The sequence below is a fragment of the Tyto alba genome, unplaced genomic scaffold (assembly GCF_018691265.1).
Source record: "Tyto alba isolate M040663 unplaced genomic scaffold, T.alba_DEE_v4.0 Super-Scaffold_44, whole genome shotgun sequence".
Lineage (NCBI taxonomy): Eukaryota > Metazoa > Chordata > Aves > Strigiformes > Tytonidae > Tyto > Tyto alba.
In genome coordinates, this window is record NW_024881320.1 from 206,687 (window position 1) to 231,942 (window position 25,256).

General features: G+C 41.6%; 1 protein-coding gene and 1 long non-coding RNA gene across 3 annotated transcripts in view; one reads left to right on the forward strand and one right to left on the reverse strand.

The window, feature by feature from the left end:
• The window catches only part of SUSD2 (sushi domain containing 2), a 27,143-nt gene continuing 1,887 nt past the window's right edge, over nt 1-25,256 (forward strand). Inside the window, exons 1-14 of the mRNA XM_032986788.2 lie at nt 1-214; nt 3,185-3,389; nt 4,763-4,914; nt 5,409-5,576; nt 5,821-5,995; nt 7,267-7,468; nt 8,582-8,667; nt 9,269-9,537; nt 12,048-12,191; nt 13,674-13,829; nt 15,549-15,797; nt 16,917-17,189; nt 17,629-17,811; nt 23,568-23,658. Of these exons, the coding sequence (XP_032842679.2) occupies nt 148-214; nt 3,185-3,389; nt 4,763-4,914; nt 5,409-5,576; nt 5,821-5,995; nt 7,267-7,468; nt 8,582-8,667; nt 9,269-9,537; nt 12,048-12,191; nt 13,674-13,829; nt 15,549-15,797; nt 16,917-17,189; nt 17,629-17,811; nt 23,568-23,658 (2,420 nt within the window). The 5' untranslated portion in view covers nt 1-147. The remainder of the gene's footprint in view (nt 215-3,184; nt 3,390-4,762; nt 4,915-5,408; nt 5,577-5,820; nt 5,996-7,266; nt 7,469-8,581; nt 8,668-9,268; nt 9,538-12,047; nt 12,192-13,673; nt 13,830-15,548; nt 15,798-16,916; nt 17,190-17,628; nt 17,812-23,567; nt 23,659-25,256) is intronic.
• Nucleotides 21,977-25,256, reverse strand: part of LOC116960122 — a 7,914-nt gene continuing 4,634 nt past the window's right edge. For both annotated transcript variants that reach the window (XR_006166759.1, XR_006166760.1), the window contains exon 3: nt 21,977-22,132. This is a non-coding gene — a long non-coding RNA (uncharacterized LOC116960122). The remainder of the gene's footprint in view (nt 22,133-25,256) is intronic.

The following is a 25,256-nucleotide window of genomic DNA, read 5'->3' on the forward strand; positions in this document are numbered from 1 at the left end:
TTGATTTGTTTTGCTTCAGTAATTTACAACAAACCTTTGAACAGTGAGAATCTTATTTATTTGTGGACACGTGTTGCTATAAAAGGCTTTTCCCGGACAGGTGCAAAGGCTATCACAATCAGACATCCTGAATCATCTGGACAAAATATGACATTCGTCGGCATAGAAGTTTCTTTCTTCATTCTCTTCACCCTCACTGCTCTTTGGAATGCAGGTGAGTGACTTTCAGAAATTTTGCTGCTTTTCACTACAAACTGTTTTGACTTCTGAACTTCAGAATGCACACGTCAGTTAGAAATTACAGATACCATTTGTACATGCTAAAGGTACACAAGCTGGCTTTTGCTAGCACGGTGTCATTTTCAACCTCTTCCTCTGTAATTTTCAGTAGGACAGTGGATCTTTTCTCTAAGTAAACAGACAATCTGGAGAATGCAGTAAATATTTTTAAAGATACAGAACAACTTTCTAGCTCCCTATATTGAACAAGCATTTCTACCTCCATCACAGGCAGGTTTTCTGCAAGAGATTGAAGGCTGACTTTTATTTCTGACTCACTAATGTTCCTGTGTTTTCCTGCCACACACCCACATATTACTCCTGGGATAAAGGAGGAAAGGCAGCAGAGAGACAAAATCAGAGAAAGATTTTACTGCCTTTTCCTTTTCTTGATCTCTCCATTCTACAAAAAAAAAAAACAAACCAAACCAAAACCAGAACAAAAACCCCAGCCCCCCCTGTCCGCCCCACCCTGTATACAAAACAACACAGCAACATTTTCTCCTAATTTTGACAGAAGCTGACATACCTGGAACTGCAAGCAATTTTTCTTCAGCCCCGTGAGGGGTGACTGTAAATTCTTTCTTCCTCTCCTGGTCTTGTTCATACATTGTTAATGACCTTTGAGGAGTAGGTGAATCCAGCAGCTTTTGCAACACAGTAGTTTCGTCCTTCCCAATCCACTAGAGTCAGATCTGCTGTACTCTCAGATTCAGGAAATTCTTCCTGCCTCAGTTCCCACAGATGCGGACACTGCTGTTCCCATTTGTAGGTCCAGCCAGTATGGGGGCTGGACCTGTATTGCAGAGAGGCAGATACATACACTACACCTACCACATGAACACAGCCAGTCACACAGGCTAAAATAGAGCGGTGCTTTTACTGGCATCCAAATAAACACAGACAGCACTCCCAGAAACCTGCACACCACCCAGCTCCTCCTCTCCAGCTGATCACAATGGAAGGTGACTAGTGAAAACACAAACACGACTTTTCTCTCCTGATTCATGGATCTACCACATTCACAGATACCTTGCATGCTAGCATAGGCTTTAAATTTGTCTATTAGCTAAGCCCAGATTCCAAGTCCCTTACATGGTCAACAGCTCAGACCTCAGGTCTTTCTAAGCGTGGGTCTCCTACTGACTGGATAGTTCATCCTGAAGGTCACTTACAATTACATGTGCGCACTCACGCACACACAAGAGTGAGGTGATACAGATAATAGCATCAGGATTTCATAAAATGGGTATGCTGATCAGGTGCAGGGCTCAGACAGAGAAATGTACTGACTAGCAGCTTGTTTATGCATGACTGGGTCCTTTTATACTCCCTGCTCTCCATTTTCCCATGCTTGTTTTTCACCATCCACTTTGACCTCTCCCTTTCTTTTCGCTTGTGTCCTCCTAAATAAGCAGCCCTCCCCTAATTATTTTTTCAACACTGGTCCCAGTTTTGCTACATCCATGTCCAAATTTAGAATTTCTGCTCTTTGCCTAGGTCATCTCACCATTGCATGGTATTATTGATCTAGTTACCCAAGCAGTGGTGCCCTTGCAAGATTCCATTCCCCAAAAGGTCCTCAGTGCTCCCAGTTGTCTGTGCAGCTTGTCTATCTCCCTTAACTCCCTCTTAACTGTTTGTGAAATCCAGCTGTTCCTCACAGTGTTAGTGTAGCATCTGTTAGCTTCTCACTGTTTTATTCATGTTGAGCAATTTTTCATGTCACGTCTAGTAATTACTCATGGTCTGTTCAGCTAGACTTCAGTCAGACCTAAGCCACTGGCCTAGTCATCTGTCTGTGTACCTAGTCATCTTAACGACTACAAAATGCACAAAAAAAAGAGAACCTGTGGCCAGCAGGGCCAGGGAGGGGATTGTCCCCCTCTGCTCCGCTCTGGGGAGACCCCCCTGCAGTGCTGGGGCCAGCTCGGGGGCCCCCAACAGCAGAAGGACCCGGAGCTGCTCGAGCGGGGCCAGAGGAGGCCACGAAGATGCTGGGGGGGCTGGAGCAGCTCCCCTGGGAGGCCGGGCTGAGAGAGTTGGGGGGGTTCAGCCTGGAGAAGAGAAGGCTCTGGGGAGCCCTTCGAGCGGCCTCCCAGGGCTTAAAGGGGGGACAGGAAAGGGGGGGAGGGACTCTGGGTCAGGGGATGGGGATGGGACATGGGGTGATGGTTTTGCACTGAAAAAGGGCAGATTTAGATGAGATCTAAGGCAGAAATCCTTCCCTGTGCGGGGGGTGAGGTGCTGGCCCAGGGTGCCCAGAGCAGCTGTGGCTGCCCCCTCCCTGGAAGGGTTCAAGGCCAGGTTGGACGGGGCTGGGAGCCCCCTGGGCTGGGGGAAGGGGGCCCTGCCCGGGGCAGGGGGGTTGGAACTGCGTGATCTTTAAGGTCCCTCCCAATCTGAACGATTCTATGATTCATTCTATGACTGAAATTTCGGTAGCTTTTCATAATCTCATGTCGGAGCACACCGTTGCTAATGTTGGCTTTCCGTTCGTCCCAGAGCACTAGCCTTCTGTTCTCATTGATTCCCACACAGAGTTGACAGTGACAGGATCCCATTCTGGTTTGTTTAAGGTCTACTCTTAGAAATAAATACAATTAGTGGCACTCACCGAGGGGCTGTTCTGGAGATTTATCTTTCTATTAGATGTAAAAATACCCATGGACTTGTTGAAATTATGTGCTGGCTGGGAGGTAAAGAAGTGTATTTCTCTACTCAAAATGGAGCAACCTGAATACACAGGCGATTACAACATTCACATAAACACATTCCTAAATTATCATAACCAGCCTACTTCATTTATTTATGGTAGACCTTTAGATGATGTACTTCTGTTTCAGAAAACATCTAGAAGAGTTCAGTAACATTCCTGACTATGTTTTTTTCTTTCTTTAACCAGGAGCTCAAGACTCCTGCTCACACCGATGTGGGGAGATGCTTGATACCTGTTCTTGCCAGGTGACGTGCCAGTCCTTGAGGATTTGCTGTCCGGACTATAAAGACTTTTGTCTTCAAATTTCTCCATACTCAGGATCTCTGATGGGAGGCAAAGACTTTTTGATTGAAAATACCTCTTTTAATGGCTCTTATGTGCTAACGTGCAGGTGGGCCATGATTTTATGTTCCTCTACCAAAGGGAGGTGAACCTTTCTAATTACGCTTCCCCACAATAGGTAGTTATCACAAAATAAGACAAGCCTACACAGGAGTGAAAACTTACTTTGTAAAGTTGTCAGAATCCTGAAACATGCAAAAGTTCTGCTAACCATCACCCTCAATGATACATGTTGCCCGTATTTCTATATAGGATCATTTCGTTTAGATTGAGTTACTGTGTGATACAATCATTACTCTTCTAGTTCTTCCCTTAGTATCTCAAAACAGTTACTTTTTAAAAAGAGCTTGTTTTGGGCACTCTTTGTTGTCAATATTTTTTTTAGCATTTCCATTTTGTGAAAAAGAAGTATTAATTTCTTAATCTGAATGCGAAAGCAACAAGAAAGAAATGTAGGTAGAACACCTTATCTTTTTCCTGTAAAACAAAGCTGTGGATCCTAAGCATGTCACACAGGTACATGTGTCACACATGCAATACATACAGTGTACTGAATTTTACTTCCCCCGATGTTCTAACGTGCTTTCCACAGAAGGTTCCAGGTGAGATTTTGGAGCCCTTCCCATCTGGATAGCAGCACCTGAAAAGTTTTTTATTTCTTCATCGGGAAAACCTTTAACCCAGACATTCATTCTGTGGAAGACACCTGTGTGCTTTGAATTACCCGCACAGTTGCATTATCATTTTTGTATTACCAATACAAACTTCAGTGCAGACAAATTAAGGTACCACTTTCTGTCAGGCTCCAACCTCCTACAGTACTTGGAGCAGCTGTGGAGTCACCATACATCCATTCTGAAGAGTCACGGGTGGGATTATACTTTAGCACAGTGGGCAAGAGCCCTAACTGGAAACAAATGGTTAAATAACAAACGATGAGTTCTGAGTTAATCTTTGCAACAGAAATTCTAGAACAGCATGAAATTACTTTTGTTGTATTCACAGGACATAACCAGCAAAAAAACCCCCACAAAACTTGCAATTTGCCATGCCTGCATGTCACAGTCAATCTAAGGCACTCCATAATCCTACTAATCCTATAACATCACCTTTGTCTTTTTACTGTCCCTTTGTTATTTGTTGATAATTTATCATGCCCCCCTCCCCCAGTAATTACATTGTAATTCTAAGGCTTGCAGAGCACTGTGTATTTGTGCGGTGCACAGCAGAATCCACACTGGTGTAATAAGCACAAAGTACACATGCATTTTTCCAGTTTATGTTCACTGCTACAAGGAAAACAGCCATGGGACTTGGAACGATCTGCACATGACACAAGGCTGCTTAATGAAACACAACCGAGACATTCAGAATTTTCCTTCTCTCAGTGGTGATGCTGAAAAGTGTCTTCAACATCAACAGGTTCAAGCAGAAAATCAAAACCAGTGGCTATGTTGCTAAGGATGGAAAAGCCCACTGCATCTCCCCATTGCTGTATGAGACTGGTTTCATCCCTTTTGAAGTTTCTACAGATGATGGGCTGACGTTTCCGTACTCCGGAACTTGGTTATCAGGTTACTTAAATCTACAGTATACTTCATTCTATATTCTTGCTCCATGCACGTGCAATCATATAAACCTTTCCATTTTGATCCCTTTTCTGCTCCCTTAAGAGGCTGTTTGACCTCAGAAAAGCCATTCTTGTTGCCCGTCTGTTAATTCATACTTCAAGAGATGAACTTTCACAGCAATTGAGTTCTTTTGAGCAGCAATTGAGCAGCAGCACTAATTCATAAAAAGTCCTGTTTAAAAATGAGGTTGACCAAAAGAGTTCCCTTTTTGTAGCTACTTCTATTGGAAAATAACTGCAGCATGGTGTTGTCATTTAAGGACTACAGACACCAGTAAGGGTTGCGTTCTCTCAGTTTCAGCTTACTCTTTTTATATCATGCATCCTGTTAGAAAACATACACAGGGGAAATACTGCTAAATCTCAAATAATATAGCGGCACCTTTTCAGAGCTACACAAAGCAGAAATGTCATTAATCCTTTTTTTCTGTAATGCAGTACATCACAGCAAAGTTTCGGATAGAGAAAAATGCACGTTGGTAAATGAGACAAAATGGCAATACTATGGCACCCCCAACACTGATGGAAACTTAACTCTTACCTGGACACACCAGGCACTTGCAGCAACCCATATCAACATAGAAGTCTGGGGATACCAGGAAACAGGTAAAGTGACATTTTTCCTACTTGTGCACAAGCAGTCATCAGGTGTAACTTACGTGTAGATCTCTGCACAGAACACGATCACTTTCGCTGATGCCTCAAGAAGAGATCTGCAAGTATAAATGACTCATGACAATAATGTCAGCTTTTCCTCCTCTTTTACATATGTGTGGAGACACCTAATTTCAATCTTGTGGTAATTGTTCTTTTCCAGCATCCGAACATATTTTCTTCCTCTGTGTGACAGGTGAGAGTTACTCAGAAAACTGGTTGGCTGAATGGAAATATCTTTATACTTTGGCAAGAGAAATCCCCAATACTGGGAAATTCTCTTTCATTCCTGTACCTGCTAAAGGAATTTACAGTACATGGGACTTTGGAATTTTGAGAATTATACCCAGCAGCTATTCTGATGGTCAGAGGCAAGTACATTTTAACATTCATTTGTCACAAGTACTGTGTTATTGCCTCCTGTATTAAAGCTGCTATACCCTTTCATGTTTAAAAGCGGGACTCAGTCTTCATTTCACATGAAAAAACGGGGAGAGAATTGGAAGGGCAAAAAGTGAGAAAAAACTCATGGGTCGAGATAAAAACAGTTTACTACATAAAGAGGGGCATGGGCCCAGAGGAAGCAATGAAAAGGCAACCGTTCACCACCTGCCACAAGCGGATCAGTGCCCGGTCAGTCACACAGTAAGGACTGCTTTGCAAAAACTCCCCCGCAGTTTTACTGCCGAGCGCAATGGTCTATGGCGTGGAATGTACCTTTGGTCAGTTTGGGCACAGCCGTGTTCTCTCCTAGCCTCTTGGCAACCTCTACCTTACTCCCTGGGGGCCCCCGTGGGAAACAGAGAAGGACTTGACACTGTGCAAACATTGTTCAGCAACAGCTAAAACACTGGGGTGTTACCAGTGCTGTCCTGGTCACAAATCTAAACCGTGGCACCATCTGGGCTGCTATGAAGAAAATTATTCCACCCCAGCCAAACCCGTTACCCTTGGTAAACTAGGACCTGATGATTTCTTTTGTGACAACTGTGGAGGAGGACCTAATTGTGGAACTTTTGTCACCGGCTTTCCTCTGCGTTTTTGTTTTTTTTTTTTTTTTTTTTTTTCTATTTTGTACTCAGGCCTTTGCATTCCTACAAATTTTATGCTGGCTTCCCTTTATTTCATTGTATATTTCCCCAAGATTTTGGGTGATTTACCTCTGTAAGTGCTCCATACATATTCTGAGCTTGCATAGATATTCCTTTGTAATTCTTCCACATGTCTGCAGTTTTTTATGTAGATGGTGTAACCCATATGAATATATAAATGCCACCTCTTCGGTGTTAGAACATATTAATAATACATCAGAACCTTTTTTAGCATTTAAGAGTCACTATCCACCCAGAGAAAAGTGTAATGCTAAAAATGCTAAAATGCATTCTGATTATTGCATATTTGCTGCATGCTGTCATGTCACCTTCTGAATTAGTAGAATTTTGATTTGCCATATCTTTTTGCAGGAAAAAAAAAAGCAGTGGCCTTTGTAATGAAATAACAACTTGCAAGTTGAAAGATTCTTTGTGACTGTAGTTAGCGATTCCATGACAATGACACAGTGTTAGTGTGTCAAAACAGCAAACAGCACTTGTTCAGCTATCAGATTTATTTTGGGGGGTCTTTTTTTTTTTTTTTTTTCCAGCAACGTTCCATCAGTCTGGAGTGGAGAACATGCATTGGCTTGGCACCTTGGCGAAGACTTCAGAAATGACCCAAATGCATGGGCAACTGCGAAATGTATAGAATGGGACAGAAAGGAGGAGAAGCTTCCAGACTTCTTGGAAGAAATTATAGATTGCCCTTGCACATTGGCACAGGCAAGAGCTGACACCGGCAGGTTCCATGTAAGTTATTAATCGATCCCTCTGGCTTATTATGGTTCTCAATAGAAGCTTATGGAATGCTATACTCCCTACACATCCCTATTCCCTCTCTAAAAGTCATTACAAGGAAATTAAATGATATTCAAATTTGAACAAATAGCATGTCAAATGGCAGAGGTACATACAGCTTATACAGGTAGTATGAATAAAAAAGGTGCCCATAGGACAGCAGATGGAAAACGCCTTCAAACAGAGAGTTAAGACAGAAAATGGTAGACAGAAAACGCTCAGGGAGGGCAGTGAGCTCTGTGAAGCTGGGAGCAGGGTTGACTCCTTTGAGATTCTACAAGATGGCAGTCTGTGTTTGTATGCAATGTCCCATGCCGGAAGAAGGAGGCCACTTTTCTGCCTAGTATATCATTATTTGTTGCAAATCGTTCCACCCTGTACTTCAGAGCTCAAGTCCACAGCCATAATTCATTATTTCCTGTCTCCTGCTTCCTTCCTCCTCAGCTTCACTGTTAACAAGGAATGGACAAAAGCTACGAAATCAACAGCCATTTAGTCTATGCTTTCACTCACAGTGCTGACCTGAGGACCAGATAGGGTAGTTTCCTATTTATGATACCAAATGGTGACAGTGTGTTTATGCGTATTAAAAAAAAACGTTCGGCAATTTTTGTTACTATCCTTTCCTGGTTATGAAACTCCAAACAACACGTGTATTTTAAATGGTGCAGTTAAAAGCACGTGAAGAAAAAAAATTAGATCGACTGCACGGCCTCTGTCTAAGAACGTAGGACAAAAGTTAAGTTTAGTCTGTCATGATCTGTGTTTCTTATGCGCTTATAGTTGAATTCTCCATCTAGATGAATCTGTTCTTCCAAGGTCTAGTTGTAATAGACTGCAAAATGCTGAGGCTAGATTAACTAGTTGTTAATCTAATGTTGCTCCATTCACTTCAGTATTAAATTCACTGTTTTTCCTATTATTCCATGCTATTCAACACACAGCTGCAACCAGTTCATTTAGGCTTTATACATACGTCAGAGACAAAAGGTGGGGAGAGGACATCAAAATAGAAAGGACAGTGGGGAAAGAACCCCATTAAGTGTGAGCATTGATCTTTTTCAGACAGATTATGGCTGTGACATTGAAAAGGGGAGTGTGTGCACTTACCACCCTGGTGCTGTGCATTGTGTAAGAGCTGTTCAAGCCAGGTAAAGAAAATTTTTTAAAACTGCATTTTTTTAATGACTTGTTCCACCTCAGAGATAGCAGTGTCACAGAATCCACAAAGGTCTCTGGACTCTCAGCTCTCAGGTTCATAGCAACCATTGTTTCCCACTTATTCATATATTGGACCTCATTGCTGAGATGAAGTTAAGGCCTTAGATTTAATAAACAATTAACTCCATTGAGCTAAACCTCATGATACTTAAACAAGCACTAATGTCTAAAAGATATTTGGTTAGGCCTAATTAAGCCTTTCCTGTGTCGGTCTACATAAGTTCAACGAGTTATTATTTGCACTCTTTCTATCAGAACAATTTTTATGTTCGTGTAGATATAAGGCCTACAGAACCTCCTTACTGACTTGGCTAAAAATCCCTCCCTCCCTAACCCTAATCTAGTCTAATTTATAAGAACAGAGGGGGTGCAGGGGGGACATCTAACTGGGAGGTATCATCTCTGGACATCATATAAAACTTGGCAACCAAAACATTTAGCTATATCCATAAAAAGGCAATAGGTAAACTCTAAATATGGACGGACTTCACAGAGCTGAATGATGACCCTCTCACTGCTTTTCTCAACCAGTCCCCAGTACGCGGCAGGACAGCAGTGTTGCTATGATTCCACAGGGACCCAAATCCTCACGCATGACTCCATAGGAGGCAGCACACCTGATCGAGGCCATGATTGGGGTTCACCACCTTTCATGAAGCCTCCCCGGATACCTGGATTTTCCCATTGGCTTTACGATGTCATTAGCTTCTATTACTGCTGCCTGTGGTCTGATAATTGTCACTTCTATATGAAAAAGCGGCCCTCCAGTGACTGCAGGACCTATCGCCCGCCTCGAGCTGGTAAGGGCTTCAAAATTCCATTATAGAGTGTAGTTTTTTGATACACTGTTGCCTTTTAGAATATTTGTATATATATGTGTGTCAGTTGACAATGGTGAGGGTACAATGTCCTGTGGAAAATCTCCCTGTTTCTATTGATCTATCTGTGGCGAAATCTGTCTGCGTTTTTTAATTGTCCTGCAAGATTTTCTGCTGTTAACACCCAGAACCTAAATAGACAAAGTTTAGTAGTCAATGTCCATGACTTCCTATCATCCGTGGGCACTTTCTCAGAAAGAAGATGGTTAGGGGTTGTTAATGACAGCTTGGCAGTAGCTAGAAAAGCTATCGTGCTGAAAAATGCTACTCATACCAAATATGGAAGTTTTACCATTTACAAGTGTGTCCGTTGTTCCTGCCCTTTGCTTTTAAGTCGTCCTCAAGTCTTGACATATCTCTGTCACTGCCACATGCCTCGCCTTCTTCTATGCTGCTGAGGTGCTGAGGTGTCAGGCAAGATTGTGGCCTCCTATCAAGAAGGAAAGTACAAAGAGGCATTGCTTTTCTTCAGGCAAAAAGGAGAAAACCTCAGAGGCCACTGAAGGAGGAAGCTAGGACACGATGTGACACGACATGAGACTCTCCCAGGACTAGCAATAGCGGAGGGTGAAAGTCTTTCCCGATTTCCCCATCAGAGGCAACAAAGGAACAGGGAGCTGGGAGCCAAGTGTGATAAGGTTGGAAGGGCAAGGACCTTGCCAGCCCATGGCCCAGTCCCGAGCGAGGCGAGCAGAGTGGACACAGTGACGGCGGCAGCAGTCGGGTGAGAGTCCAGACCTCCAGATGAGTTTGTGGTGACGAGGCAGGTCCGAAGGAAAGCTGAGCGGCCGGTCTCCCAGACGGGGTAAAAGATCTCGTCTGGTGATGGTAACCAGGGTGAGACACAATCCAGCATTTGTGAGGCGAGTCCATACTGGGCAAGGCACGTCCAAGGACAAGCCAGAAAGTCAGTGACAGGTCTGAGTGCAGATGGCAGGGTTCACAGCCAGGCGCCAGCCCAGGACTGGAGGCACCAGCCTGGGCTTAGAGCCCGTGGACAGAGGGTATAGGTAGGCGGCCCAGTGGGACTGGTCAGTGCAATTAAGATCTATGAGTGTGCTCAGGGCCCTGACAGTTCCACTATGGTAAAGAAAGGCTACAACATGCCCCTCTTAAGCAAAGACATGTTTATGAGGGATGCGAAGCACGTGCTCTTGCAAAAAGATTCGTAAATGTACTTATGTCATTACATCCATCTCTCAAACATGACAAAAAATCCATCACGCATCTCTCACTAAGTACTGCAGATGCTCGTCTTTCTCCTAGAAAGTATATGCCAAACCACCGGTGCTACCGCACAACCAGGAGAGTGTTCATTAACCTTGTGCAAGCCTAAGCACCTGGGAAAACCAACCCTCAAATGCCACAGAACCCTCTGCAAAGAACTTAACGCTAAAAGCTTCTCAGAGCATGGCAAAGATGGATGTGGTACAAAATCAGCTCAAACAAAAAAAAAGTTAGCTACCTTGGCACTTACAGAACTCTCCTGGAACATGAAATGCTGGGTTTAGACATCTCATCTGCTCGACGTGGAGAAATTACCTGAAACTATCACTCAGGGGCAGGCCTTGTTTGCTGTGATTTTCTGTTGTGGCGTTCACTACGTGCACTTTGATCGGAAAATCACAAGTGAAGGCGCTAACTGCTTGAGGAGGAAAAAAAATGACTTTTTTTCCCCTGGTCTAATAAGCCTGATTTATTGAGGGGACTCTTTAGGGAACGTTTGAGAGAGGCGATGATCCCAAAATACTTAACAATCAAGCAGTTAAGGACCTACCTGTCACATGGATGTCCTTGGTCATTGAGAGGTATACCTCAGATAAGATGACACAACTGCAATGTCTTTTGCTGGAGGTGAGAGAGGCCTTCTGACCTCATACTGATCTAAAAGGTAAAACCAAGCATATCTGCTGAACTCCAGAGAGGATCTGGGTCTCAGGGTCACTGCCATCTCTCTGTTCAGGCCCGATGAGACCTCAAAGCTCCATTCCGTGTCTCTGACTGTCACTTCCAGCTACATTTGGAAGCGCCCTGGTGAGCTGCTTCTGGAATAGCCCTGTGTTCATGTCCACATCTCCCCATACACTGCACACAAATCAGGCTTCTAGCCTGACAGCGAGGATTCTGGTAGTGAGTCTACCAGCTAAGCATTAGTGCCCATAACGGCCTTTTAAAGCGCAGCCCTAAATGTCGGTCGATGAATATGAGAGTAATTGGAATGACATTTCTCATTGTTTCCACAGTACTGTTCAAGGTTGTCATGGCTGTTCCTCATGTCACACTTAACATGGATCAGCCTTGCATTTTTTCCTTTGTTTAAATGACATTCTTTGAATCGCTGCAATGAGATTTGCTTTTTTTCTCATGAACCCAAGGAGTAATGCATTGTGGTTTTTGCTTGCTCTTATTTCTTTCTGTGCTTTTAAAAACAGCATCTGCTTTTGGGGATCCTCACTTCCTCACATTTGATGGTCTGAACTTCACCTTCAAAGGCCAAGGAGAATACACACTGGTAGAGTCTAATCTCACATACCTAACAGTGCAAGGGAGGACCCAGCAGGCACACTTTCCCAATGGTAAGTTGATAAGAGAGGAGGCAGTGATGACAAATAATAATTTCTGAGGTTGCTTGATTTGCACTTTACAGCATTCCTCCTATTTTCTCTAGTCTTTTCCTTTTTTGTCCATTTGTGAAAGGTCAAGGTTTTGAAGCTAATCAAAAGGCAGACAAAATGTTCATCAAAAAAACCACTTCCTAATCAATGATTATTTGCTAGTTCTATTTGGTATAAGCAATGGATGTGTAAGGTTTTCTGTTGTGTTTAAAAGCTCAAGAAAACAATTATCATTTCTCTCCATGCCCATTCCCATCTATAAGGAAACATAAGGTCAGTTCTAGGAATCAGTCAGCAGGTGTAGCTCCCAGCTGAGGGATTTTGATAATATTGTAGCTGAAAATTAATAGGAAGCAGGTAAGTGTATGCCGTGCTTTATTTTCTTTCTGTGTTAGGTGTAAACGCATGCATGTATTGACAGAGAAAAAATGTCCCAGAAGGAGCTGAGAAAACATACTTTGAATGCGGAAAACATTCTTTCTGATCACCTCAGTCTAGCAGAAAAGTACAGAATGTCTGGTGAGAGGTTGGTTAAAGGTGCTGTTTTTTTGTTCAAAGGGCCTGATTGTCCTGGTCTTTTGGCTTGTTTGTGAAATGAAACCTAGGGCAGAAGAAGCTTTTCAAGTTACCTGTGGGCTTCATCATTTGAATGGGCAGATTGAAAACAAGCCTGTAAGAAGGACATTGTCATATATACCTGCATTTTAAAATGAGGGAAAAATAGACTATGAAGCAGCAGAATGGGATCGTGTCATGAGAGACAACCTGAAAAGCCTTGTGTCAGATACTTTTGTTTATGCTTTTCCTGATCTGGCTTGCCTCAGGAAAGAATATTCCAGCTGGCCTCAGGGATGCACTTCAAGGATTTAGTGCTTCTGGTAGAATTATAAGGATGGACTAAAAATCGTGTGTTTCAGCACCCATGAAGACATGAATACTTATACTAAATATCACATTGGATAGGATGGAAGTTGTCAAGGAAATATTTTGCCCTTGGTTGATTTTTACTGTGTTTGTGGCAGAAGTGGCATGAGTCACTGAGCAGCTTATACTGAAGATCTGTTTCTTAAATTTTTGTTCATGCTGGTTCCTTTTTCTGTCATGCCCTCCCTGAAATTATCTTCAGTTTTCCCACGGCTTACTCACAGCCTTGAATGTGCAAGAAGATCAACCAGTTTTCTTACATAGCTCAGCCAGTGCCATTGGGATGAAGAACATAGAACTTCCAGGCTTTTTTAGCATTAAACGTTCTGCTTTCAATATAATATACTGGTAGGACACTTATACTGTGGGTTTTTATGTGATTTATATGCTTAGCAATTCCCTCATATTTCATTCTTTTTAGGAAATATCTGGGGGCTTTTTGCCTCTATCATTATAACCTTCCATATTTACTTTATAACATGTTGGGTATTTTGGGGGGCTTGTTTTTTTATTCGGAAGGAACTGGGGCTCAGGTGACAGGCTTGACTGCAGTGGCGATGCAGGAGAACAACTCTGATGTGATCGAAGTACGCTACTCGGAGGATTTGAATCTGGAGGTCCTGTTGAATCAGAAGGTCATCAGCTTTTCTGAGCAAAATTGGATGGACCTGAAAGGTGAGTTATAGTTATCAGCCTTGTAAGCTATTGTATTCCGATGGAGCCCACATGTAGTTAAAAATATCTCCAGATGCATACGTTTCGAGTCTCTTTTCAGTGTCCTTTTGCAACACAGGCTGCAGGTCACTTCAAAAACCATGTCAGGAGGCGAACAGGCAATATCCCACCTCATTAGAATTTATTTTATTTTCACACATTTTTCAGTTCAGTTGCTGCCAGATTGAGGCAGAATCAGTGGTAGGGCACAGTTGACAGGTGCCTTGGTGAAAAATAAAACTGAGAGCACGTGGAATAATGTCCTTTCCATCCAATTTTCCTACCTGGGCCTGTGCTTATTCTAGTCCAGTGCATGGATTTCTCTAGCCTTTGAGGCTGATGACAACCACGATACGGGCAGGAATATAGCCACCAGAATGATGGGCTACACATCTCCTTCCAAACAGCCACGGATCAAGCGTGCTACAGAGAACCACACTGTGGCTACCTGTGTTTCCAAGGAGAGGTGTAGCAGGAAGTCGTGGTTCAGGTGAGCCCGTCAGAACCTGCAACCTTCTGCTTCTCACTGGCATCACTGGCAGTTAGCCCAGCTGTAACTGGAAGCACCTGTGCTGTGTCCAGGACCAGGCAGTGTCATCTGATTTGCCGGCAGGCTGGGCTGTGGCACGTTCTCCTCTCCCAGAATGTGCAAATAACATAAATGACAACCTTTACCAACACCTGGTGCTTGCCTGAACTTTCTGGGATTTGAGAGGATTATCAAGGGAAGGCATGCAATTCTGGCAATGAGAGCGAAGTGTTTTAACAGGTGGCTTCAATGCCCACATCTTCTATGTCCTCTTTCAGTGGCTTGTAGAGCTCCGTGCCACAGTGGAGGGTGAACGGAATTGAAAACTCCTTACTCCACGTTCTGCTTTGAGCTTACTGCATCTAATGCAATGAAACCTACCATGCAAAAAGAAATATAGTGAAATATAACCAAAGTATATATTAAAATGTAACTGAAATTCACATTCACCTATAGGGAGCAATCTGTATTGGTCAGATGTTATTCCTCTATTCTTCTGGCGAAGAGACTATGAAAAATTGACTTTTTTTCCTCCAGGGTATGATCATTTGATTAGTCTTTATAATAATTTGACAAATGCTCTAAACATTGCTAGAATTTTAAGAGTAAGCCTCCTATTCAGCAGAGGAAGTTTTCTGTGGCTAGCAACTAATATTCCTCAAATGGCTGGAAAATATAATGAAGAGCAGGGGGAAGGCTACATCGACAAGGGGCTGCAGAAGCAGAGAGATGCCGGAAGGAAAAAAAAATGCAAGGGACAGTGATGGGGCTTGGAGAAAAAGCCATATTAGAGAGGTCTTGACAAGACAATCAAGAAGCAGAGGATACCTGAGACCACTGAGAGCAGTGGTTCCAGCTCACAGCCACTTTCTAATGTAATCGTCTCGTATCTTAAAGCTTCTTTTCTGGGACACTGGTGGAAGTCAGTGCAGCTTGTACCAACCGTGGGCCTTTTTTTGCTACTACTCTGTAGTAGCCATCTTACTGCAGTTGTAGGTATGAAGGTGTAGTGTCCCTTTAAATGCTTCTCAAAATGTAGCCCAGAGTGGAAGGAAGGAAAAGCTTTATGAAAAATGGATAAAACTGATGATGCAACAATCTGTTCACTATGTGTGATTAGCTGTTTTGTCCTCTTCCTCTCATTGTTACAGGTCTCTTTCTCCATTCTACAGCTGATGAGAACATCACAGTGATGTTCTCTTCTGGGTCTGGAGTGGAAATAAGGGGAAGTGGAGGATTGCTGACACTGACAGTTCTGCTCCCAGAAAAGTTTATGAATCACACACAGGGTCTCTTTGGGGTAATGAATGGCAATATAGAGGATGAGTATACCTTCAAGAATAAAACCATCATGTCAGTTCATGCAAGTCCCCAGCAGTTGTTTGAGTTTGGAGCTAACTGTAAGTCATTTCTCCGGTCTATTATTGCATTTTCTTTACAAATTCAAAGCAGCTTGTGATTTACAGGCTAGCAAATGAAGTCTGTACTAAGCAACCTATACTGGGGGAAGAGAAGGGAGTAAGAGAAGCATGCCCTCCTCTACCCGAGTGGGTAACGTACCTAGCCGAATGACTGAAAACAGAACCATGATGGAATGTCCTGCACCTTCTTCCATCAAGAGTCAGAGGTCATATTTCACAGATTACACTTTCAGAATTCCATCTACTACGGTCAGCTGAACACAGCATCATCAGACTAGAGTGTTACAGAGGTATAGCTATAGCCAGGGTCAGCTATCTTTTTCCAGAATATTAGCGATGTTTCCATCAAGTACCATGCTGACAATTTAAAAAATCATTTATTAAATCACAATTTCATAATTGTCCCTTTAAAAAAGGAGGTGTGGGAGGGATGTGTGTAAAATAATGGCTGCTTTCATTTAATGAAAGCGATTAGGCTGTTGTATTTAGCCTGCAGCATTAGGACTGGTCAGCACTCCTGATAGCAGGTTAGGAGATGGACAAGAAACATGATGCAAAATACTCTCTGGCCACCGCTTGATCTCTGCAGCAAGCACGGCGTAGCCGTACTCTAGGATTCAGAATGTACTGAAAAGCCTGCTCCTACTTCAGGAAGTTTCTGAATTAGTGGAGTGAAAACAAAAAACAAAAGCAGGGCCAGGGCAGACGTGATAAATTTAGAGACATGCAGGATCAAGATTTGTGTTGCTTGTAATGTTTGGTTTAGCTAGCTCTGTCTGAGGTACTTCTTTATCATCATTTTGCCATCAGGCATCTAAAACCATCTTTATGTAATAGCACAGCTACGCAATTATTTGGATCTAATCTTAAGTAATTGATCAAACACCACGTTAACCAAACACTAACTCTGGTGCTAAGTTAAGATGCTGGATATGAAAAGGAAAATAATCTTGAGCTGGAAGGAAGCTTTAGGGCTTCGTACATCTCTTCCAGCTCTAGCTACGTTTATGTAAATAAGCACTTGGATTAGTAGCAGAAGGTGGTAGGTCTGTAGACAACGTTACATACAAATCTCTCTCTCTTTCTCCATCTCTCAAGGGGCTGTTGAAAATGGAACTTCTCTTTTTACTTATGACACAGAGTTCTTACTGAACAATTTCTTCTATGGGGAAAAGCACAACGCTTCCTTTCTGCCCGTGTTCTTTCCTTACGAAGACCCTGCTGATCCCCTGGTGAAAGTGATGGTCTTGCTCTGTGACTCTGACCCATTCTGCAGATTCGATGTCCTGACAACGAGAAGCCTTCAAGTGGGAAGTTCCACAAAACTATCTCATCAGAATCACAAGCTGCTGGTAGAAAACCTAGAGCCAGGTGATACAGCATTCCACAAAGCATCCATCACTACAGTTTTTTCTACAGGGTATCTCAATAGTTAACACTGTTTGAGGAGGCTTTGCTCAACTGCAAAGTTCATGCACCTGTAAACACTCTTATCAGGAGGAATTGTCCTTGTACCAGAAAAACTCTGCACTGGTAGGATACTTAGACAAACACAAAATAAAGCTCTTTCCATTTCTTTCACTACTACACCACTGTGTAGAACCCTTAATTTCATTTTCTATGCCTTCATCTGTCTTCCTCTGACTTAAACCCAAAACATTTTCAAAAAATCAGGAAGTATTGTCTTTCAATTAGCCTAAAACACTTTGTCTTTCCATGAGTTTTCACTAAAATGCCATTTGAATCATTGTGTTGGAGATTTGCTATTCTAAATCCAAAATACTTTAACCAGATATGTCTCTTTTACTAGTGATCTCTTGTGGCTGGCTGGATCATCCAACCAACGGGAGAAAGAATGGAACTACCTACCTGCTGGGTGCAACCATCAGCTTCATCTGCAATCAGGGCTATGAACTTACTGGGTCAAAGGAAAGAATTTGCCAAGTGACAGGGGCCTGGTCTGGAGACACACCCAGTTGCGTCCTGAGAACAGGTCTGTTTCCTTTTAAATGTTACAAATTGACATTAAAAAATCCTTATCACAAACAAGGTAATCTCAGTATATGATGATGGTTCTTGACAAAAGCAACTTCTCTTATTTGGGAAGACACTGGACATGAGATCCCTGAGTTTCCAGAAAGACTAATATTCAAATCTAAATAACTGGTGGTTTATGGTGCTTTTTGATGTTTTTTTTTTTGTTTGGTTGGTTTGTTGTTTTTTGTTTGTTTGTTTGTTTTTATATTATTTTCCTTTGTTTCATGTATCTACTTTTTCAAAGGGTTTAGGGCTACTTGCTTCCTTTTCTCTAGGTTTGGCTGAAAGGAACAACACAGGCATGCTTCTTGAGTGGACGACCTAAAATAAATTTAAAAGTCAGCCTTAGAAAAACAGGAAAGCATAGTACTTAGCCAAAAATGATTCTGTAACACAAAAATACGAAGGCTACAAAAAGAATTCTTATTTACAGCATTATTTTAATGTAATTTTCTTATGTAAACATACTGTTCTTTTAGCAGCTTTATAAATATACACTCTGTGCATACATGCATACACATAGAGAACTAGAGATTATTGAAATCCTTTAGTATCTACATAATTTCAGCTATATTTCAAGTACAAATAATGGCACAACCCCCAGCCATTTATTGTTATCCTTCATCCTGTCATTACTAATGCAGTTTTAACTTCCTTTGCAACTAACTGGGGCAAACCAGCCTGAGCCATCTGTGGGGTGGGTTATGAAGTGACACATTAGAAAATGAGTGCCTTAAGAGAAACTTTGCAGAAAGGGACGTGGGGGCCCTGTGGACACCTAGATGAACATGAGTGGGCTACGGGCACGTGCAGCAAAGAAGGTTCACAGTGTGCCAGGCTGCATTGTGCAAAGTATCGCCAGCAGGCCGAGGGAGGTGATCCACACCTACAGCACCGTGTCCAGCGCAGCGTTCCTTAGCACAAGAGACACGTGCACACGCTGGAGAGAGTCCAATGAAGGGCCACGAGCAAAGATGATCAGGGGACTGGTGCGTGTCTCCTATGAGGAAAGGCTGAGAGAGCTGGGAGCTGTTCAGCCTGGAGAAGAGAAGGCGTGGGAAGGGGTCTTATCAATGTGTACAAACACCTGAAGGGAGGGTGCGAAGCAGACAGAAGGGAGGATGCAAAGCAGACAGAGGATGCAAAGCCAGGGTCTTTCTAGTGGTGTCCAGGGACAGGATCAGAGGCTGTGGGCACAAAAGGAAACACAGGAGGTTCTCTCTGAACATCAAGAAACACCTTTTTACTGTGAGTGTGGTCAAGCACTGGCACAGGTTGAACAGAAAGGTTGTAGAGTCTCCCTCTCTGAAGATATTTCAAAAGCCGTCAGGACATGGTCCTGGATGACTGACTCTAGGTGGCCCTGCTTGAACGGGGGAGCTGGACAAGAAGACCAACAGAGATTCCCTTCCCACCTCAACCGTTCTGCGATTCTGATTCAAGAGCAGACACGGCCCACGCTTGTTGAAGGCTTCCACTCTTTTGTTCTAAAGGATTATGTTACCTTAACACATAATGTATTATTCTATAGCTGTACAATTATTGTGAATGATGCAATAGTATTTACTATAAATAACATGAATTTGTGTCACTGCTATTAGATTATCAATTAACCTGGCATTGTTGATTTGGTAGCAGTTAGGCTGTCTCTACAATTCTCACGAAACTGCTGAATATTTTCTAACGGCTTCAACTTTGTTTTATTTGTACACCACATACACTCCAAATGTCCTCAAGATGGCAATGTTTCAAAGCACCAGGGTGATGCCAGGCCACTTGGCACATTGAAGCACTTTTAATGCTCAGTTAATTGTTCCTGAAAGTACTCGTCAAATAACTGTTCATTTCCAACACAGTTCTGCAAGTTTAGTGATATTTGTGGGATGAACCACAGTGAGTTTGAGCAGCAGATTGTGCACTTTAGCATAAAAAAGAATTATTGAACATTTGCACATACAAAACAGCAAATGTTGCTTAATTTCAAATAGATGAGTGAACATTTATGGAATGTTTTCTTGGACCAGCCATTGCTAGTAATCAATATGCAACCAATTGTGTTCACATGGGCCAATCTCAGTAGTGATGCTATTTTGGAAAGAGTGAAACTAGAGGTCTTTAAAAACATTTCTGTTTAATATGATAGGCCAGAGCATATGGAGTACTTTAGTTAACGGTTGAAAATACGAGAGATTCAAAAGTTTAGCAGATAATTTAGCATGCTTCATAGTTCACTGTAATGATAGGTCATCTGTCAAAAGTCTGAGAAGAATTAAAACTTTACAAAGTAAGACCAGGTCTTAAAAAGTCAGTGGCAAAACATTTTGCCAAGCTGAAAGCTAAGAACATTTTTCCATTGCTGCCATCAACCACATACATACTGGATAGGAGCCAGTCAGTCTCAACAAGCAAACCGGATGCTGACATTTACACTAGAGAAAGGAGGGCAAAAATCCAGCCCTAAGAGATTGGAGGGAAGGAGTTGGAAGATACGCAGAGATTAACAGCATTCAGAATGATGGAGATGTGCCGCATCTTTATGGATAAGCAAACAAAAACCACAATGTTTTACAGCGCAGGGTTTCCTGAAAGATGATAAAGAACAAGGTGTGAAAGAATTTTATTGGTCTGATTGTAACAAAGACCTTCCTTACTATTTGATATTTGGGGCTGTAGTTCATTTGTAATGTGAACCAAAAATGACAATTTTTATCAGCCTTGGGAAGTTGGAGTATGGCAATGCTGCCCGTAGCAGCAGGATACTGACAATACTGACAATTGATTGGGACAGTATGAAATACAAATTGCATACACAGTCCTTCATGTTTTTTTACTGTGCTATAATAATGGCATTCATATCTAGCCTTGTTACTCCTTCTGCATTATAAGATATGTTGCTGGGTATCAGTCTCTGTCTGAGAAGGTTATTTTATTGATAGGTCCAGGTCTCTCCTGAGATAGGCAAAACAGTCTGAGTTCCTCTCAGTTATGTCTAAACCTCTAATATTTTTATAGCATGGACAGCTGGTACTTGCTTTCCACTAGATACTTTTCTTTCTCTGATCTAAGATGCAGTTGAATTCCAGTGCCAGTTTTCCTTGTGTTGATTCTGAATTCAGCACAAGTACAGAAAAGATATTCATGTTGTCAAAATCTGTTGTTATTGAGGTCAGTTTTCTTCACTGTTTTCCTGTTTACACAGCAGCATGCTGCTGTTTCACCAACATCCATTTTATCAAGTCCTGTGACAGAAGGCCTTCCTGGTGCCAGGAAAATGCTGACAAAACTAATGGACAGCACTTCCCAATTTCTGGGCGCCTGAATGGGTGACCACTGACCTAGCCACTGTGATTAGTGGTCACATTTTTACTTCCATCATGAAGTATTAAAACACACATTTTTGAATGATTTCTTTCTTGCTGGTCAAGAACACAGGGTCCAGCCCTCTGTCATTCTCAGCCTCCAGGGGTACTTCTTTACGGTGCTGTGCCCATTACACTTGCTGCGGTTTTGTGGCACATCACATTGAAGCTCTGTACTGCAAATCACCAAGGTTTTTTAGTTGCTACATGCTTCTGTTTTTCAAAAGCTAGAACAGTTAAAATAAAGGCATAAGGACTATGAAAACTGGATAGAAAGAGAGACGGAAACAAAACTGAATGCCAGTTGTTTTACAAAATCCGTTTCTGTATTTGAAATTTCAGATACAAATGATGCTGTTGGGCCTGCATATTGTTGCTTTTGAGTTTGCTTCCTTGAATTAAAGTTTCCATGGAAATCCTCTGCTAATAATTATTTTGCTATGCTTCTAATTACAATCCCACTGCAAATCTTGCCAGTACCACAGCAACCTCCCTTCACAGAGTATGACATAGAGAAAGAAAAAGAAACCATCCAGCAAAAGCAAAGAGGAGACTCAAGTAAAATCAGAAGTAAAATGCAGCTAAAAATTATCAAATCTTAGCAATATATATACATATATATATACATGCACACACATATAGTCTGTTTGTGACAGACAATTATTTGGCATTTTTAAGTACAAACCTGTTTTGTCTGTCTTTTGTTTTTTTCTTTTCTTTTTTTTTTTTTTCCCCCCTTCCTCTTCTCACTTTTATGTTTCATTTTCCATGCTCAGGCTCTGTGTAAATACGGTTCTTTTTGGCAAGTTGTCAGAAATCTCATTAGTCTTCTGCGCTTTTTTTCAGTTGAAGATGCCAAAAAACTTTAGGTCTTCTTGTTATGGAGTTGTCGTCTGTCTATCGTTTCCAGGAGACTGGCTACAACACATATTAAAAAAGAGAAATATAACCTGAGATTGTAAATTAAATACAAAGATTTCACAATAGAGGCAAATCACCACTGGACCAAACTACCAAGGCCAATGGTGGATTCTTATCACTTGGCAGGGACAGGGTACCTGCCTGTAAGGCGTCTAAGCCAAACAGAAGTTTTTGAGCCATGTACAAGAGTTACTGGATGAAGGACCAATGCCTGTGAAACTGTTTATGTATCCCACTTCTTTCCTTACACTTCAGCATAAACCAAATTAGAAACCAAATTATCTGTTCTAGGATCACAGAAGTGTCTGTTACATCACTCTGCCATCACTGGGTGCTAGGCTGTAATTTGGGCAGTTCTTCCTGCAGGCATGACAAAGGGATGGAAAGAAGGGCTGTCAAAAATGCAGCCCAGAAGCATTAAAGCTCAGATGCACCACTGCTCGCCTATCCCTAACTATGCTACATGCTCCCTGATACATGCATATAGTGCTATCACTATGTGCAGAAAAAATGAGAGAGTATTGAATCTATTTTGACTTTAGAACACTACAGTGCCTCAGAGCCAGGGAACTACACTGCTGTTTGACTCACAGACACTGAGCCTGGGACAAAGACTGCTCACACTGGGACCTGAAGTTTTTCAGCGGTGGTACTCAAGCATATATTTTCCTTAAAGGACACAAAATTCAGGAAGCATTGTTTCTCCCAGACAGTTCAGTCCAGACGCTTGCATCTCCTAAACTTTTATCAACCCTCTTATGTGTCATGAAATTTTTCCTGAGGGCTATCTTTAGCTTCCGTTGCTCACCACTGCCATACAGCATCCCGCTAGCACTGTCCTACGTCAGTAGAAAGTGACAACTTGTAACTTGCAACTCCTCAGTGGAATAAGAAAACACCACGAGATTTGTTATTCAAAATTTGTTTCATATCTGATCTCTTACTATCCTTCATGTGTCCTTATTATGCAGTCGCAGAATTAAATTGGCACTTAGCATATTCATACTGCCTGATGTAGTTCGCCATACATCAGAACAGTCACTTTTGCTCTTTCTACATAGGGCATTAAGCAACAGAGGCAGTTTCAACACTTTAATGCCAAAACAGGGGCAATTTTTAAAGCAATCACACCGTATGAAAAAAAGGATTGAAAAATTGTCAGTTGTTGGGATCAGCAGTTCTACATAAATATCATACATTCATGATGTTAACTACGTATTAGCCACTAGGCGTTGTGTTAGAGCAGCTTTTGCAGCCACCTGCCTTAACTGACAAATGTAGGAATTATGCAAGTTCCTACTCTTTACCAGTGTGTTCCACTAATACAAAGAACAGTAAAATTAACACAATATACACAATTTTTAAAATTGTCACGTGTGACTATGTTCAAACATATCTCCCTGTTTTGTTGTGATTACTCTCTGTTTTTCAGATATCAAACAAGTAATTCTTCTTGGCTGTGTATTTGGAATAGTCGGCCTTGCAGTCCTGGCACGTCTGACTTTCTTATGTAGAAAGGAGAGGTAAGACTCAACTGAACTGAAACCACAAATGAACCTGCAAAAGAATAGCATGTATTATGACCTTTCTAATAATTTTTCTCAATGACAAAAAAATCAAACAAGATATTTTCCTGCTACTGTCTTTTGTGAAAAACGTCAAGTCTGTATAGTCATTGTAGCCTGCTGGAAGACTATGAAGCAAAGCTGGAACTATGTTATCAGATCACACAAACATGTGATTGATTGATGGATTGATTAATAAGGCTTCCTGATTTAAAATGTTCCGTTTCAGAACAGGTGTGCTCAGGATACCTATAGGTAAATTTGATGTATCATCTAAGGAATGCATTGCATGATACTGTAACTTTCCACATAACTTTGAACATATTCCCACTTTTAAGCATGCATGAATTTGCCTAGGGAATGCTTACATGCCTCTTGTGCCAAAGGGGTGAATAGAATTTTAAAGATATATCCATTTGCTACCCATTCTTGGAACCCTTCTACCACACAGAAATAAACTCGCTATAAAAACTGTTACATTTTTAAAAGAAATCTCTACTAAATGTTATGTGACTAGTAAATTACATCTTTGACGTTTTAGTCCTTTGTTTTAAAAGGTTTGTTATGATTTCATATATTCTGTATATAACTCATTCTGTTAGCTAGTGCTAACAGGACACTTAAAATATTTTTGGCTCTGTGCCTTTCTAACAGGTTCATCCTTGCAGATACTCTTGAAACAGAACCCAGTATGACAGCCACATCCATCACTGAAAATACAGCCCATTGATTCTGAGCTCATTCATTAATTAACTGTGTCCATCAAAGGGCCAGAGACACTGCTAAATTTTGCCCCTTCCCTTTAAATCACAGAAGCACTGTTTTCTACACTTTACAGAGAAGATTCATACCCAAACCACTTTTTCTTCCTACCCTGTACAAAACAAAAAAAAAAAGGATACTCAACACAGGGAAGATAACTGCAGCAATTAATCGTTTTTGCATACATAGAAAAGCATAGACAAAGGACACCTCCTATATCTGTCAAATTTTAGACACACCAAATTTCCATGAATAAACCGGATTGGTTTAAAACACTATTTTACAGACTTCTCACGTTTTGGAGCAGCTTTCAGAACTGCTAAACTCATCATTTTACATCAAAAACTAATTAAAAAAAATAGAGCGAAGCCATCAGCCCTTCTAGATTCTTGTATATTTTGCAAATCTGTAGGTAATTTTCATATGCTGCCAAAAGCTTATCATTTATGAAAAAAATTCTGAGAGAGTTTAATAAAGTCCATAGCACTCAGCAGGGCTGTATATTTGGATAGTAATAGAGGATGCAGTCCTTTGTGTAGCAGTAAAAATTTGCAACAGATACGATTTTAACTAGGGAAGGCTTATTAGACAACTAGTGATTTGTGAAATTCTGTCATCTACTGTATGCTTTTCTGGATCTCAGGGTAAATATAAATCTATGACAAGTCATGTATTTTACATAAGAAGGGAAAGTAGCAGTCCTACATACTGTAGGTCTTTGAAACCTTCTGCCTCTGCACCCAATTCTGACAATCATCCAGAAAGGAGCTGCTCTCAGTGTTCGCAGCTAGGAC